This window comes from Neopelma chrysocephalum, unplaced genomic scaffold (genome assembly GCF_003984885.1).
Source record: "Neopelma chrysocephalum unplaced genomic scaffold, ASM398488v2 Primary Assembly neopelma1_73b, whole genome shotgun sequence".
Taxonomy (NCBI): Eukaryota; Metazoa; Chordata; class Aves; order Passeriformes; family Pipridae; genus Neopelma; species Neopelma chrysocephalum.
The window spans coordinates 1,642,631-1,660,701 of NW_020897734.1; the positions used below are offsets into that span (position 1 = coordinate 1,642,631).

Genomic DNA, 18,071 nt, shown 5'->3' on the forward strand with positions numbered 1-18,071 from the left:
TGTACTTGGCAATTATACAGAGTGGACATTTGTGAGCATGTTGTTTTTGGCCCACAAGGATCATTCAGTGCTATGACTGGTATTAAATGTGTGGAGGCTCAAGTCCTGTTTTCTTACTCAAGAATGGTAGAGAGGGTAAACAAAAGCAGTCAGGAGGTGTCAGAGCCATGGCACTGCAGGCAGTTGGGCACAGTTAGCACAATGGTGCTATATTAGTAACAAAAAAAATCAACTATTTCTCTTTGTTGATTCATTCCATTTGACTCATCTCTGTGCAAGAAGTTCACTTCTGGCTTAATACACCAGTGAGTCACTCCACATCTCCCAGTCCTCCTCATTCTGTTCGTGCTTCTCTCTGGATGGTGTTTGTTTTAGCAGCCACAGTGATGCAGTGTGTTTGCTGGCTGTAGGCAGAGGAATTCCAAGCAGGCTCGCCAGTTTGTTTGGTTTCAGCCCTTTCCCTATCACCAAGGTTCTGAATATTTGACAGACATGCTGTCAAATGGACCTCTGATGCTGCTTGTCCTACATCACTTGCACTGGAGCAGAAGCTTCTTGGTTTGGGGCAGTCTGCTGAATGTGATCCTCACTCTTCTGCATCATTTGACTGCCAGGTTTTTTGTCTACATTATTTTGCCAGACTGAGCCATGAAAACTTAGTGTCATAATTTGCCTTGTGTAGGCACTGGCCTTTGCCTCTTACACAGAAACTTCTGCTACTCAAAGTGTCTAGCTTTGTACCCTTACAGCCGACTGGAGGGATTAATTTGTCATTTCCTCCTTGTGCAGAGGTATAGAAAGTTTAATAGCTGTGATGTAAAGGCCTAGAATTGGCTTTAGAAGCTGAAATTTGATGATATGTGGGACAAAAATGTAGTAGGTCCAAACTGTACTTCTGGTAGATAACCTACCTGAGCTGGTGTAGGTCAACTAGAGCTGATTACCAGACAGACTTGGGAAAATCTCAGATAAGCCTGTCCATGGGGAAACAGGAAAAAAACAGCAAGGTAATTCCAAGGTTGATTTCCACTTCCCTCTCCAGATCAGCATGCTCTTAGAGGGAATTGTAGCACTCGTGGTCAGAGCAGGGAAACTTGGCTGTGCAGACAAAGCCACCCAATCTTGCTTTTTAACCACCTAGCCAGAGCTAAGGCAGCTTTCCATCTTCAAAGTCTTGTGGTGGTTGTTTCTTTTGGCCTCTGAGATTCAAGGATCTGGTGCTAATTAGTGAAGTAAATGTTTGACTTTCATTCATGATGAATTCCTTTATGCTTATTCATTCTCAGAAAAATGTAACTGTGTGCTTCTGCTGGGTCTTCCAGGTATCACTCATCTAACAACGCAGTTCTGACCCACACAGTAGTTCTGATGCAAATAGGATGTGTTTGAATGCTCCAGCTCAGATTTAGGATGGAGACATCATGGTAATCATCAACCTACCTGTGTATGTGGGAAGATACAGACTTGACAGGGATGCAGAAGAATTATTTGTTCATTCACTCCAGCAGTTAAACTGCTTTCCAGCATCTCAGTTTAGTGAAAAGAATGTTTCAGAAGTTGAAATGTCATTGCTTTCCCTCAAAAACTTCAAATTGTCTTGTTGCTTCCTTCCTTTCAGCCTTGGCCTATGAAGACCTTACAGAATGTCTGTCCCAATCTGATTCCCTCCCCGCTTCCCCCTCACTGCCTGCTTTTCAGTACCCCATCCTACAGTCTTTGTTGTCTTTGGTGTCACCCTTCTGGGTCTTCCTACTGTCATGTACCGTCTCTGCTCCCTGATGCTGCTGTACCACAACCTTCAAAACACAATTGAATACAGCTTGATACTCCATTGGTGCAAAACAGCATTAGCTCAGATAATCTTATTTTAGATGATCCTGTTTTAGAGAGGTATTTGTGTCTGGAATCCCAGAGAAGTAGGATCCCTTTTTAGCAGTTGCTCATACTAAAGTGAAAGGTCAGTAGTTGCCCTTGGGACAGAAATGGCTCAGGAACTGCACTGAGCACGTGGATGATATTCCTTGGCTCCAACAGTTCTCCATGAGCTTCAAGACCAATTGTACTTCAGGAGCTGCCTAATTTGAGGCTCTAGAGAGAGCAGCCAGGAAAGCAGAGCAGGGACAGCAGGAGGTTTCCTTTAGAATAAAAGAAGGGAGACCATCAAACTTCACACACAGCTGCAGGAAAGCTCCTCTGCAAGCACAGAGGCTGCCTCAGGCCTTCCTTGATCAGGAGCCAAAATAGGGGCTGAATTACAGAGATACCCACGGGCAGTGGGAACTCAGGGGATTTAGCCAGCCGGACACAGTATGTTTCAACCTAGGAAGGAGCTGGCCTTGTTTTTATTTTTGTGTGTGTACAGGCAGTAGATACTGCCCCAAATAGGTTTTGAGACTTCACATGAAGAGAGATTTCCTGAGCTTCCTGCCAAAGGCAGCTTTTGAGACCACAAAGCCTGTGTTTTATTTGCTTTCTTATAGCCAAAAGATGGCTGACTGGTTTTATGATGTTTTGATCTTCAGAGTGAAAATTTGTAACACAATTCATCCTGGAAATTTCTGTTAGCCTCTCCTTTTTTTTTTCAGTGCACTTTGCATTCTTGGCCATTAAATGTCTTTATTTTCTCTTTCAAGAGACGTGTCCTGGGAAGTTTGATCTATCTGAAAACTTTGTTTTATTTTTTCCCATCCTTAATCTGCTCTTTACCCCCAAATTGAGGGATAAGTGACTGTTTTGGAAAAACCTTAACAAAAGAAAGCTTTAGACATAGCCTAAAGTTCCATGTTTCAGTTCTGGCGTTCAGTTCTCTATTGTTTCAGCCTCATTTCCCCTGCAATAGTCAGACAGCTTAATTTGGTAAAAGTGCCTCCAGACTCTTTCTTTTAGGCTCAGGATGTAATGATTCTTCACATTTTGTGAGAATAACATCTTAGAAATCACTGTGACTCAAATACAGGGGCATGGCAGATATGCAGGCTATTATTGTGAAATTTTAGGGTTTTTTTTGTTATTTATCTTCTGTGTAGTGGTAGCACTTGTTAGCAGTGTCAGTGGGTATGGTTCCAGCATGCTGGTTTCCTGTAGCAGAGGCAGTACTTAGCTCTTCCATAGGGCTCATTAGGCTTTTCAGGCATTCAGTGTGACCATTTTGATTCCACAGGTAAAGAAACTCTAGGGTTCTGTCAGAAATCCAGTAATTTGCCCTGATATCCAGTGGTAGAGCCAGGAAAATCAGTCAATCTACCCAAGTCCAGCCCTGTAGTCTTCATCTGCTAGAATATGTTTGAAGACAAGCTCTGTCTCATAGATTTTACTGTCTAAATTAATAATTGTCACCTTCATGGTTTGCAGATATTGGCAATTTCCATGAAGTTTTCTCAGGCACACAGTCTTTCAGGCCCTTGTAGAGTGTGTTGAAGCCAGCTGATGGCAAAGTCCTTTCCTTAGCTGCCTTTTGCTGATCCCTGAAAAGCAGCCCATGGACTCCTAGGGCTCTGCACACCACAGGTCAGATCCCAGTCATCTAACTTTGTGCTTGAAGGCCACAGATGAAACAAAATTAATTTAGGACTTTGGACAGGAGGTAAAAAGCACCACACAAGCTAGAAAACAGTGGCCAAATATGCCCACCATCAGATCTGGGATGGAAGATGACACTTATTTGTTGAATTTACCACTTGAAGAGGCAGAAGACAGCAACTTGACTTCTATTCCCATACTTGACTCTCTGACATCTTGACTCTGCTAGCATGAGGCATTCAGAGATAGTGGCTTGACATTTCCTGTTGCTTTGCTCTTGAAACCATTTCCAAAGGCAGTAGCACATACTGGGCTCCCTAGCTGGCAAAGGCAGCCTTTGGTTACACGCTTGTTGATTTTTAAATGCATGTTCCCTCTCCTTCCAAACTACTTCAAATGTATCCATGTCAAGTAGATCTGAGAGTATCCCCTACTGTTGGCTCCTTAGCGCAGTTGCTGGAACACTCTCCTGCTTCTTTTACTACTTTTTAGGAAGAGTGGAAGAAGATCCTCATTCCAGCTGCTTCCTGAAATTTCCCCAGTGTGGCAGTGTGAAGAAAAAGAATTACTACATGGGAAAAACACTGACCTACTCCTATGCTAATGCCAAATGGTGGAATTCAGCTGTGTTATTTAATGTACATTCCTTTAAAATGGAGGCAGTCGGGACCCAAAATCTCGGCTGAGCTCTTGCATGGTTTAGATCATGACTGTGTTAGTGCCAGTCTCAATTTGAGCAAAGTTCTGTCACACTTCTCCTTATTGGTGCTGACCAGAAAATGCACTGGAAAAACTGTGCCATAAATTATTAGCAAGGATGGGTTATTCAGAAACATTTTCCTTGGCTATTGGGAAACAGGTAGATATTTGCTCTGCTCCCTGAGCAGATACAAACTTGCAGCTGAGATCTTCTCACTGACAGCAGCTACACAAGATCATGCTAATAAGCACTGTGGAGTAATTAGGTGTTTGAGGGCAGCCTGAAGTGCCACGTCCAAACCAGGTTAATCTGTCTGGTGTGGGTGCCAAGTGTTGCAAGGCTCTGGTAGGTGGGACTGCAGTTTGGCATCTCGAGCTGAGTACAAATCAACAGCTGCCTTGCTACTGGTGCCTGTCTCAGGTGTAAGGTAGCACAGATCTGTGTGTGTCCTACACGTGTGTCCTCATGTGCAGGGAGATGGTTCTGCAGTGCTAAACCAACAAATGCCATCAGTGCTGGGAGGGAGGGAGCCTGTGGAGATGAGGCAGCACGCAGGGAACACAGGCACTGACTCTCTCAGTTCCTGGACTCGCAACAGTGCTTATGAATTTGTCTTATTTACCCTTCCCCCTTCTTATCCTCTTGGCTTCTCACACAATTACAGACTGAGCCTGTGTGACTGTATGAAAGGCATTTCCTCCTCTTACTCATTTTTTTTAAAGCCGGCTTCAGCCCACCAGCTGCTTTCCATTAGTGTTACACACACACTCACTAGGAGGGCAGCACATAATGCTTCAGGCACTGTTGAACAGCAGAAATCCTTCAGAAACGCTGTCAGACAGAGGCTTCTCAAAGTAGATTGTAGGTAAAAAGAGTTCAGCACATTGGGACCTGTCTTCTGGCGAGCCTTCGTGGAGAAGCCAAGGTGTGGGGACAGAGGGGGGTGAGGGGGTGTTGTCTGAATGCAAAGTGTGAAAGCTGTGAACAGATCTCTCTGTGTGACCAGTTGTTGGCTCTGGATATCTCATCAAGGGCAGGAGCTGAATGTTGTCTGTTGCTATTATGACCACCTGCTTGATTCTGGGAGAATATTTTATTGATATTAAATATTATCTAGATGCTTATCCAGACTTCCTGATGGATACTATTGCTGTATTATTTGTGATCCCTGGAAAAGAACCTTAAACTTTCTTAAACTATCCCTCCTTCAGTGAAAATTAGATGAGCAATATTCATTAACTTTGTAAACTCTTCCCCTCACTGTTATCAGCAGAGGCAGTAGCAAGAATCTTAATGTAAACTGCTGTTTGTGCTTTTCTCTCATGCCTACATAAAGCAGTCATGGGAGGGACCCCATGGGAGATACCAGCTAGAGGCTGGCAAGAAACCCTGGGAATTTCATCCTAGAAACACTACACTCCAGAAGAGCACAATGGGATAAGCTGTGCAAGGTCAGGTCCTGGTTCCTGCTGTCATGTTGGATCGTACCCCGTTTCAACAGAGCTGTGTGTGGAATCCCACACTGTTCAGCATGTTCCATGACTGTGGGCCTTGAAGTGCAGGTCACTCATCTCATTGCATGGAGAGCAAAGGGATGTTTGGTTGTTGTGTTTCTGATATGCTCAAGGGGGGGTGGAAATTGAATAGAAATCTTGCTGGCTTTGCTATTGCTCCATGAGTGACTGAAATCCTGTTCCGTGGAGCTACAGGGGGTAAACTTATCCTTCACCTGTTGGATTAACAAGTTCATTGTTGGGTGCCCATAGAGGAAAACCATCATTTTGACAGAATGAGGTCCTCTAACATGCTTTAATAAGAGAGAATAAAATTTAATCTGTCAGTCACCTTTGGCTGAAGACTGTAATTTGAATACTAAACCATACTGAAGTCGGTGTTTTTTTGAACATTGCATCTTAGGAGTAATAGAGGGGCTTTCTCTGAGGTCCTGCAGTAGCTTGAAGCATGTTCTGGGGGAGACTGGCTGCAGGGTGGTGGCCTAGAGGACCAGATGGGGGCATGCATTTCCCTGTGCTGATCCATCTTGCTGTGAAACGTGTGTGTCCTGAAATCTGGAGCATAAGCTTGATTTCAAATAATTTTTGTAGCATGAAGGAAATTGGTCTTTAATAGCTCCAGGCAGAAATTTCACCTCTTTGTCTTGGCTGCTTGCCATTGTCTGTCTTCTACGGGCTATGAAGATGCTAACTGAATACAGTGCCTCACATTCTTAAGTCTTTATTTCTTCAAGCATTTATTTAATAGGAAAGAGGCTGTTCAGGGCTCAGAATCTCCTTTGATCTCTCTGTCATAAGGCCTTCCGGAATGCTTATACAGAACCATGGGACTGAAGCTGAAGAAACACTAAAGGTGGGGTAGGAGCTTGCTTGCTGTGCAGTCTCCAAGTCTCCTGCTCCCTTGGAGAGACAGCAAGGAGGCTGTGTCCCTTTTCTGAGGCTGAGCAGAAAGCATTTGTCTTGGGCCTTTGTTAAATGCAGGAAACTTGAGTCCTGCATAATGTTAACTTCCCAGGAGGCATTAAATACACAAACCAAGCAGTGAAAGGGAATTGTCTTTCCTTCATTTAGCATTTTCCTACCCCCCATGTACGTGTTAAGTCATGTGTTCAGCTGGGAAAAGCGAATGGTCAGAACACCATCCTGAAACTTTATTCTTTTGCCCTATCACTGCCCTCCTATAGAGCAATCCAAATATTTGTCCAGTTGCCTCGGTTTGTAAAGGGGAGACAAGGACATTTCTCCTGTTCCTGGAGATTTCTTTTTTCTCTTCAGGCTCATTAGTTCCTGTAATGAGTTGAAGAGCTCCAAGTGAATGCAACACAGTAGGGTTATCAATGGAAATTTTGTATGGGATAGCAGGGAGCCTAGATCTAAACCATCAAACCAAGCAAGGGTAGTGATGATTGCTAACAAAGTCCTGTTGTCTGCTTTGAAAGTACAGCAAGTCCTGCAACTTTGTATGAGTTTTATTGCTTTAAAGTACACCCTAACAATGCAAATAAGGTCCAATAATGTCAGTTTTATTTTTGTGATTGCATCTATATAGGAAGCCACTGTTTGCAAGTAATTAATTAATTAATAGTTGTGGTAATCCAGCCCATCACCCTGTGCAAGGAGAGGCAAATACTGTGCTTTCAGTAAGTTTTCTGTCTTTTCCATGGCCCTATACAGTAATTGATGCAGTGGACTTACTGGACAGGGCCAAGTCTGGCTTTTGAGGGGTCTGGCAGAGATTCAGCATCTTGTTTGCCCTTTACCTCTGCAGCAAGAGGCCTGTGCATATACAGGCGTAGCAAATGCTGTTAGACAGAGGATTAAGAACATGGTTAGAAAGTTGTAGAATGGGGAAATGTGCCCACTGTTCCACTTCTAGTGAGAAGCAATCGGTAGGTGTGACTTGACAACTCTACTATCTTGTCTGGCCACATCTGTTGCACTGAGGGGACAGTCTCCTCCATCCCTCTGCAAGCTCCTTCTCCCAGCTGTCCTGTAGCACCTGAAGGGTACCAGAAATAATGCTCTAAAAGGCCATCTGTTTAACCTGCTATTTTTATCACTGAAAATCAATACACATACAGGATTTCTTTAAAACTTTGTCTCTAATGGTGTAATGCTCTGGGAGAGCTCACAGGGTGCCAGCTGGGTTGAACTGATGTACATGGTATTGATACATCCTGACACTGCATCTGTCTGCTGTCATTAAGGGCTGGAAGTGGTGAATGTCTGGAGGTTCAATTGTTTAATGCCTGTGCACTCACATGTATTTGTATTGATGGGGTTTTGTCCTCTTTTACTCCATTACATTGACCCCCAGGGTAGGGTTTGTGGCTCAGAACATTTGCTAGCTGTTCTCTGTAAAGTGCAACTCACTGCCACCAGAAATTGGAAGTCCATCTGTCATCTAATTGCTAACTTTCCTCCAGGTATGTAATCAGGTTTTTAATGATGGAACTTCCACTTTGCTGTAAATACATGTTTTTTTTCTTTTAATTTAAATACTTGCTAACTTAAAGCTTGGGAAAATCTGTGATGTTCAGTTCACTGAAAAAAGATGATACTGTGAGGAGGTATAGAAAGGCACCAAACCATTAGGTCCTAAATGAGACACCCTTGTAATTGACACTTGAGCTCCATGTGCCCCAGAGAACTATAAAATCGAGGTAATGCTGGAGCTGATTTGACTTAAGAAACCGCCCCAGAGCTGAAGTGCTTTGCAGTTACAGTTCTACTTGTATAAAAGATATACCAATTGGAAATATATGCTTGCAGTTATGATAAACACTGCAGTCAAAACATCTCCAATGCCTGGAAGGATTCTGAGTGAGCAGCTGAGATGACTGAGTGGTTTAAATAAATGTTGAACTGGTGCAAAGAAAGCTGGATCTGAAAGCAGCAATTTTCTCTTGCTTTGGTTTAATTGAAGGTGGGTAAAGCAGGAGTTAGAGGTCTAAATGAGCCAAATTCCAGGTCCACATGCATTCTGTAAAAAAAAAGCTCAACTCTGGAGACTTGCCAGTTTGTTCTTGTAAATTTGTTGAATTCTTTCTTGGCGTTTTATTTCAAATGCATTTCCCTTTCCCTCAAGAAAAATCTAACGCAATATGCATGGTGTATAAAGTTGAGAGGGAAAATTGGAACCAAATTTCTTTTTAATACAGAGAAAGAGTCTATGAGAAAGTGTACTGATGACTGCTTTAATGAAAATATGCAGGAAATGCAAACTTTTTTATGGGTAGATGATGAGACATGGGGGAAAAGGGATGAGAGCTGAATGGTTATGATCATCTAAAAGGAGAAAATCTTAGAAGTCTTATTTTTTTGTTGCTTCTCAATATTGTCTGACAACTGTTTCAAAAACAACTTCAGTGCATCTTGGTTACGAAAGGTATAATCAGTCCTGGTTGCTGCAATGACTTTTTCATTACCTTTTAGCAAGTTGGGGTGAGATTATTTGGACCTACAGTGTGTTGATGCTCTCCTGTGTTTGGTGCTAGCAGGTGATATTAGACTGCACTTTGCCTTTTCTTCGTATCTCCCCCTTTCCTACTCACAGTTCAGCAGTGTGGCAGATTGCATTCCTGCGTGGCTCACACAGGGAAAGCTTACTCCACAGCCTGTCTTTCTGCAGGAGCCCTTTCTCTTTTACTTCCATGGGCTGCACTTTTCTTTTTTCAGACAGACAGTCCCATCACCTCTCCCTCTGAGTTGGTGCACCTTGTCTTTTAAGGTTATCTGAGAGTGTGTGCCCAGTGCTTTTGGGCATGACTGATTATAGAATATGTGGGTGATACAGAAGAAATAGAATAGTTTAGTGATTGGCCAAAGTAGTACAGAATCACAGTCTTGCTTGCTGTTGAGGTACTTGGCAGTATTGTTACACTACTTTGAAGCGGAAAATAGTTAGATGAGATCTATGCAGAAGAGGGAGCAGGATTTGTTTCTGGATAATTTCATTTGTTTGTAAAGACTTCTTACTCTTCAAGTCCTGACACAGTATATTGGAACTGGTAATGATATAAAAGTACCACCTAGGTATCTTCCATAACAAAGGACAGTATTTATGAGCTGCCCTGCTAAACTGTCACATTTCCATTGTTGCTTGACATTTGTACTGTAACTCTCGTGGTCTGCTGCTTCATTCCTTTGTCTCTGACAGACACTCATTTAGGAGTCTTGGAAAATACAAAGTGGAGCCAGTTAACATTGAATGATCTTAAAACTAGGCTGAACTTTTGTTTTCATCGGGGAGGAAGATGATGCCATCAGCTAATTTGGTTGATCAATAGCCCTGCTGGCGATAAGGTTTCAGAGCTTGTGGCTAAAAGCTGATTGCACTGTATCCAAAATAATTTGATCTATTGGTTTCCACAAATGTAGCATAGCCCAGAATGATGTTTCACTGCTGATGCTTAACTGGTTTTAATAATGCTGACAGACTAGCCTGGTGCCTGCTGTGAGGACACTGTTAAACATGAACCCTGGGCAGCAGAGCACTTACTTACATTTTTTACAGTAGCATGGAGCTGTCACTCTCTGGTGAGGGTTCATTATTCTAAGACTGGGAAGCATTACAGTGTTTGGTGAGCAAGTGTAGTGACATCTTTCATGAAAGCAAACTTTGATTCTGGTCTCCTAAAAAGAGAGAGGTACTGGCAATAATTAGACTGGTTTGTTAGTTGTGGCTGGAGAAATAAATGTTATTGAAAAATGAGGAAAAGCTCTGTGGCCAATGTACAAAGAAGTGTGCAAGCCATGTTTGTGATAACCATTTGGGCATGTGGTTTCAGAAAGAATCCAGCCATGTTCTTTCTTTATGTGGGGTGGGACCATATTCTACTGGGGCAATGGACTAAAATTTAACTGGTGCTTTTATTTCTATTTCAGTGACTATATCATGGCTACAGGACCCACAGAGGTCACACAGTCACCTGAATCAGGAGAGACAGTTGAAGAGTGCACAGGTAAGCAGTTGTTCCCAGAATGTGTAGCTGATTTGGAAGTCAAAATTTATTTTCTTCAGGCAGAGGGGTCTGTAGTGAGTAATTTTGCAGCGTTGTTTTGTTTTCTGTAGTGTAAAAAATCTCTATATGGCTTTGTCAGCTGTCAGTATTATGGGAAAGGTTTTTTAATGTGCCATAATGGAGCAACATATCCTGATGGAGGATATTCTTTTTGGTTCTGACCTGGATTTTTAAAAGCAGGATGTTAGAACTTGAAGAGCTGATTGTGTTGCCTGCTTTGGTAGATCCTGCAAAGGTGGGAGCTGAGCCTGTTAGCCAGCCTCTGTCTGTGGCAGCTGTGTTAGTACCCCCTAATATTTACCACCATCAAAATATTATTAGAAGAGAGAAGCAAATGGCAAAGTGACTGTTAGTTGAACTCTGCATGGCAGATGGAGAGAGGTGAAAAAAGTGTAATGATGGATGCTCAGCAATGACTGGCTTCTTAAATTTGTAATCTAGTTTGTCACACAGTCTAGTGCTATCCTGTCAAGCTGGTGAGCTTGTGTGAAACCCCTGCATGAAAATTTTGTACCCAGGTTCACTAGAAGATTCACAAAATGGATCAAATTCTGAGGCGGGTGACAGGGAAAGCAGGAGATGGCTCATGATCTGAAGTGTTGGCTGTAAAACCACCAGGAATATTTCTGTCTCTAAATGCACAAAAATGTGAAATACTTAAAGGCTGCTGCTCTATTGCCAAGGTATTCAAGAGACACTTGACTGGACCTGGATAAAGCCATTTTAGGATCTTTTGTTTACTTCCAGTATAATGAAGGATTGCCTCACCTCTTTATAACTTTAATTGGTTTGTGATCTAAAGGTTCCAGGAGGCTAAAATCCTCAGCCTTCACAGTCTTGTCAATTAAATTGATTTCTTGAGGTTTGCCTTATTCTCTGACTAGTAGCAGAGGGCTTCCAGTGCATGCTGCTCCTTCTTGATGGCAGTAATCAGGTCACTGACCAAAACCTGTCAGCACCCAATGTTATCCTTCCTGAATTCCAAGATTTTAATGCCTGTCTGGCAATATCAGGTATTTTTTTATGGAGTTAGAATAACAGTATTTTCTGAGAATTTTGTCTATGGATTGGGGTTTTTGTTTTCGTGTGTTTTTATTGTTGAGAGTATCCAGTCCTTGAATTTGAGGGGAAAAAACATAGAAAATCTATCCTGACTGCACCTTAGGAAGTCAGAGACCATAGAAGATCCCTAAATTAACTGTTTAATTTAAATATGATCATTGAACTCCCAAATCAGATGCTCCTTATGCTTTTTACAGTTTCAGTTTGGCACTGGAAGAAGCATCTATCTTTTCTATCCTGTTACAGGAAAGAATGATTCAAAGAGTAGAAAGTCATGTGTTAATTCTCTGTGCACAGAAGGCACAATGAAATAGGCAGTACACAAACAGTAAAAAATACAGAATATACAAACTTTACAGAGAAAGCAAAATGGTTATTCCTGCTCCTTTTCTATTATAGTTGGCTAAATCATAGTTAACATAAACAACTAATATTTGGGAAGGCTTTTGCTTTTTAGGGCAGTAACCTTTAAATTTAATACTTTATTTTTAATGCCGTGAAATTTAAGATTAGTAACCATAAGAATTCAAAAATCATGAGTCATTGTTCATCAGTGGGTGAAGGGGAAATAGATGTAGTTGTCTGGGCTTGGATTTTTGTTATGCAATGAAATTTTTCCATCTTAAGTAATAAGATTCCCTCTATATTATTAGTTCAAGTATCAGAGAGCACTCTACCAATTCAGTGATATATCGAGCTACTTCACAGTGCACTGAAATGTAACTTAAATGTAGCATCCTTTTAATGGTGTGCAAAACCAGTGCACAGCTGTTCACAGCAGGAAGCAAATATGGGTGCTGTCCTTCTGAACCATGCCTTTTGTGCCAAATGCTCTCACACAGAGCAGCCCCACAGTTTTCATCCAGCACTAAGTTCTAGTAGTGATTTTATCTTTTTTTAAATGTAATAAATATGGCAAGCGCCAGTCTCTGTAACTCCAGGGAAACTTACTGATTTCTCACTCATCTGAGACAGCTGAAGGGTTGTGGCTGAGCAGAGCGTGGTTGAAGAGGAGTTATTGCTGGAGGGGATGTACCCTGCACATCACGTAAATTAGAGGCTTAGAGAAGGCACTGAAGTAACTGATGTGTCTGCATCAGAGGACTCTCTGTTGCACAATGATACCCAAGCCTTCTCCCATGCCAGCTGAGGTTTGCTCCTTGGCAGTTTTTGCAAATCCTTTCCATGGGCTCCACTTTAAAGTTAGTACCACTTCTGATCTAGACAAGTATCTGGAGTAGTATTTGGCAATGTTAGCCTTTGTGGTAAGACTTATGTCTGTTTCTCTTAAATGTCCATGGATTCACTTCTTTTTTGTTATTGTGTTGTGGTTTTTTGGTTTGCTTTGTTAACGCTCCTCTGGTTCTCTGAAAATACCAGCGCCTAATTAAGCTCAGTAATACTTGCACTAAAATCCAACTTGCTTTCTGTCCCTACCACTGTCATCTGACCAGTGTACGTGACAATGTCCTTGTTTCTCATTTAGAAAGCTTTGGAGTTGCAGAGCTCTTTGCCTGTATCAAAGTTTGCCATTTTGTTCTTTGAGTCATTGGACTGTGTTAGCAGACGTTGCTGAATTGATAGTTTTGGGGAACTGCTTTCATGAAACTTTTTAAACTTTTGTTTTGCCTATCTAAAATAAACCAGATCAGCTTTGACAAGTTTCCTGGAAGAATACCATGCACATTGTCTAATTCCTGATATGAAAGACAGGAATGGTCAGGAGGCATTTCTGAAGACTCTCTAAAGCACCCTCAACATGCTTGTTTTCTTTGAGAGGCTCTGTGGTCTATTCTTGCTGCGTGACCTCTCTTATCAGTTTTTGGTATGGGTGCAGCATGGAGCTCACTGAGACCCATGAGAGCTTTAACAAATCCAAAAGCCTTGAGATCAATTCTGTAGTCTGGTCCAGGCAATATAACCTGTATGTTTTCTGTGACTGTCTCATTCACTGATGAGCAGCCATGGAAGATGGAAGGGCCTTCCACTGACAAACCCTCCATAAGAGCGCCACATCCCATTATTATTTAGATGAGTGGGACTCCAGTGACAGGTTTGCTCCAGATGTTTTGAAAGATAGTTTGGTCTCAGAGACAACCCAAGTCCCTTGGAAAGCAACGTGCAGGTCTGTGCTGGCTGCTGCTGCTCTGCCGTGTCGCCAGTCCCCGCCGGACAGTGCAACAGTGTCCTGCACGTTCTGACGTGTGGTGCTGGCACTGGTCTGGAGAGCAGGGAGGAGACAGGGTGAGTAGATCTCAGTATCATTGTTTATTTCTCAAAGTGGCCACTGTCTGATGCAGCTGTGCAGTGGCACAGTTTGAGCCCAGATAAGGCCCATTGGCAGAGGTCCCTACACGTACAGGGCACACGCTGAGACAGAGCATCGGCGACTAAATCATTACTGGGAGAAGACAATAATTGTGTTGAAATAATGCCTTGCTTATGAAGGAATCCTCCAGCTGTGAGCTTTTATTATGCCAACTGCTGTAAAGTATTATTGAACGAAGAACTTGGCTCAGATATGCAATGATGTTATTGCTCTGCCTATGTATTTTAGTCAATCACGGGGGTTTTAGTACAATAGTTTGGCCCAAACCACTCCAAAGTGACCCCTCAATGTAAGGGTCAGTGACAAAATGCAGCACTTGTGTGCTGAAAGAAAGTAGACTTAAGAGTTAAAGTATCTTAGATTATTATAAAGGAAATGTCAGTGAAGCTTCATATGCTTTATTTTGTTATTTTTGTATTTTTGTTTAGACAATGGAAAATTTGAAACCAGATTAACAGTTTTCTATTTGTGTTCTTAGTGCTGCTGTGTTTGAGACTTTCGTGTCCTGCAGGGCAGTGTCTTAATTTAAGTTTGCTCCATTGTCCTTGAAGGACTTGCTTTTATTCTGGGACAGTGGTTTAATGTGGAAACAGATATTTTGGTTTTAGAGTTTATAAATTATTTTGCCAGTTTCAATCTTTTTGCCAAATTTGAATGTCCTACAGGTGTTAACTCCTTACTGCACTGAGTAAAGAGAAAGCAGAACTAAACCAAGCTAAGTAAAGAACATTAAGAATTAAAGACATTGACAGCAATTTTTTATTAAAAATACAGCAAATATGATCGGTGTTCAGTTGTAGGTAGATACATTCTCTATATAAGGGGTATTTTTGCATAAACTAGAACCTAAGTAGGCACCACTATTGTCAGCTTAATGCCAGTGTTGCTTTAGAGGCAGCAGATGTAAGAACTGCAGCTTCACCTTTCACTGGACTCCAGCACTGAATAATTTAAAAGGAGCTGACTAAAACTGAATGGGCTGCCTTAGCTTTAAGGCTTGCTCCAGAATTTAAGAGATAACATTCTCCAAGCTAAGCAATACCACCAAACTTTCATAAATTTTCATTTTTCTCATCTTGCAGGAAAGAAAAAATCCAAATTTCAGACTTTCAAGAACTTCTTTTCCAAGAAGAAAAGGAAAGAACCTCCACCTCCCAGGGGGGAAAGTAATTTAAAACCTTGCCAGTCCAGCAGCGATGTCAGCATCGCTGTGCTCAACGCTACTGCACTTCATTCACCGAAGGAGGCTGGGTAAGCTGGCAAGGAAGGAAAATAAATAAATAAAAGCAGGCCTCTCACAGCAGTGGGATGAAAGCATGAGTTGGCCCCTTAGGAGCAACCTCTGTCCAAGTTTGTGCAAAACAAGCCCTAATGCTGATGAAGGAATTCCAGGAATTTCCTCTTTCTTTGCTAGTGCTTGAAAAGTCAGACTGGAGAGGAGGGGGAGGGCAGCCAGGGGCAGGGGTGATCCAGCCTCTTAGTCTAGAACTGCAGATAGCCCAGATTGTTTTGATTGGTTTTAGTGTTTGAAATCTGTCTTGGAAGACCTGATCAGCAGGAGCTTTACAAGAGGATGATGTCTGAGTAGTGTTAATACAGAGAATACGTGTGGAGTTGCTTTTTTAGCATCAGTGCCCCCTATCATGGCTGCAGTAAAGAAAAAGAAGTATTTCTGGTATATTTCTGGTATATTATCAGCATGTGATTGCTTCTTTAACTTTCTTACCTAGCCATTTAGGCATAGATAACGACTGAAGGCCCCTGGTTTTGTGTCACCACCCCCGGAGGGCTGGGCATGTCAGTGAGGTTTACAAGTCCATAAAGTGTGTCCAGAGCAGTTCTCAGACCCCTGAGTGATGTTAGTCCAAACCCTTGTCCTTTTTTCAGTCAGTATTGTACAAGCTATCAGCTTGCACTGCTAACACTTCTTCACTGATGTTAGACCACCAAACTACACAACACTCACATTGCAAATCTCTGACTGAATCTGGGCTGGGACAACCCTCTGAGCATGGTCATGTCTCTTGCCAGGCATGTCCTGGAACAGTATCAGGTAACCTGTAAATGTGGCTATTTTCCAGCTCCCCCACCCTCCTCATCCTCCCTTGTTAGCCACTAAACCAGGCCTCTCTTTGGATTACTCTATACCTCGGGTTGCAGAGCTGCAAACTAATGAAGTGTGACAAAACACTGGCCACGTCCAATGGTTTGCAGTGTTTTGCTGGAAGGAGCACTGGATGGATGTGACACTGGCAGAGGGCACGAACAGGTGACTAGAGTGGGACAGGACTGAAATCAGCACTGCTGCCAGATGCTTTGTATCATCCAATAGGGCACTGGGTGGAGCTGGACACTGCATTTCTTCTGGTGGAAAACTTACAGACGTTACTTTCTCATGGGTGCTGGCTCCTCCTTGCCCCACCTTTCCCCACTCATTCGGTTTTGTTTATGCAACTGTATCATGAAAATGATCTGGGAATGAAACAACAATCTCTTTGTTTTGTTTGTTAGCATAACAGCAACAGAGTAAGTGACCACACAACCACTCTCCTGGGGTCAGGGGAATTAGAGTGACTCAGCCCAGTCCAAAAAGTTTAGAGACAGCTGAGCTTACCCCATCACCCCATAGGAGGCAGCTGTCTGCTCCAGAGGCACAGTGGGTGCAAACTCTTTCTCTTGCCCTTAACCAAATATTTCAAGTCCAATTGCTGTTTACCTCAGTGCTATCCTCCAGTGATTATGAACTGTTTTGCAAGATCAGAGATCAGGAAATGAGTAAAACCCTTCTGCTTTTTTTCCCTTAGAGATAGGATTAGATGGGCTATCGAAACAACTTAGGGATACATTTATGCTACTCAAAAACCCAGACTGTGCATGGCATAAGCACACTTTGTAAGTACCTAAAGAAACTGAACTATGTAATCCTATGGAAAACCTGATCCTGAAAGCCAGTGGAAATACAGCTTGTGGAGGGTTTATAGCAGGACCCTGAGCTTTGCAATTTCTGGCATGCAGACTATAAAACCCAGTTCTAGAACAATGCTGCTCTTTGCTTGTTCTTGAGGCAGAAGCACTGGTTTTCTTTTTTCTTTCTTTTTTTTTTAAACATTGTTTTAAAACCAGGTGTCCACCAAAGCTGCTGTGTCACTCTCCTCCTCAGCTGAACATGGAAGAGAAAATATAGTTAAAGGCTTGTGGGTCAAGATACAGACAGGGAGAGATCACTCACCAATTACCACCTCTTTTCATCCCCCTACTTCAAACACTAATAAAAGGAGTGGGGTTGCAGTAACAAGAAAGGGAAGACAGCACAGGCCACGATGGGTTTAGGAGCTGCTTTACTACTGCCTGCAGAGTCCCATCATTTCCTCAGTCATGGCAGCTTGAATGTTGATGCACATGAATGAATTGAGCATTTGAATGGGGAAATCAGCATGGAGATACAGTGGTTAAAACCTCTGGGCTTTAGGTAGTACATCTTTAGCGTCAGTGCAAATATAAATACACTGCCTGGAATTACACAGGAATGCAGATTTGCACATAAGCGACTCATCTATACTAAAGCTGCAGTTAATTCTATGTTTAATCCAATGCTCTTTTTGTGACTGCCAGAAGAAAATACAGTAATTCTCTTGCAAACACATATGATACACATGCAGAGAGAGGAAAAAAGAAACAGATCTTGAACTGGCAGTCTCAAAAACAAGGAAACCTTAGCTCTGATTGCTAAGGAATTCCAAGTAAAGGAAGTGAGGAAATCCCCGACTGGAAAGGTTAATAATACATCCTAATGCACATGCATTCTTTGCAGTAAATAGAATATGCCAAGTAATAATGATTATACATTACAGTAAATAAAAGTTGCATGACTGTTTTTCTGAATGCAGTAAAATTATGTCTTGCCCATATGGAGTATCTTTCAC

At 42.2% G+C, this 18,071-nt stretch overlaps 1 protein-coding gene across 8 annotated transcripts in view; it reads left to right on the forward strand.

Annotated features, from left to right (window-relative positions):
• The window catches only part of KIAA1210 (KIAA1210 ortholog), a 53,942-nt gene that overhangs the window by 17,844 nt on the left and 18,027 nt on the right, over positions 1 to 18,071 (forward strand). For 4 of the 8 annotated variants that reach the window (XM_027687295.1, XM_027687292.1, XM_027687300.1 and 1 more), the window contains exons 2-3: positions 10,621 to 10,697; positions 15,231 to 15,399. In XM_027687295.1, coding sequence (XP_027543096.1) covers positions 10,621 to 10,697; positions 15,231 to 15,399 — 246 coding nt within the window. Of the gene's footprint in view, positions 1 to 7,351; positions 7,374 to 7,419; positions 7,623 to 8,003; positions 8,160 to 10,620; positions 10,698 to 15,230; positions 15,400 to 18,071 lie in introns of those variants that run through there. The other 4 variants (XM_027687299.1, XM_027687297.1, XM_027687293.1 and 1 more) reach the window with 4 other exon arrangements.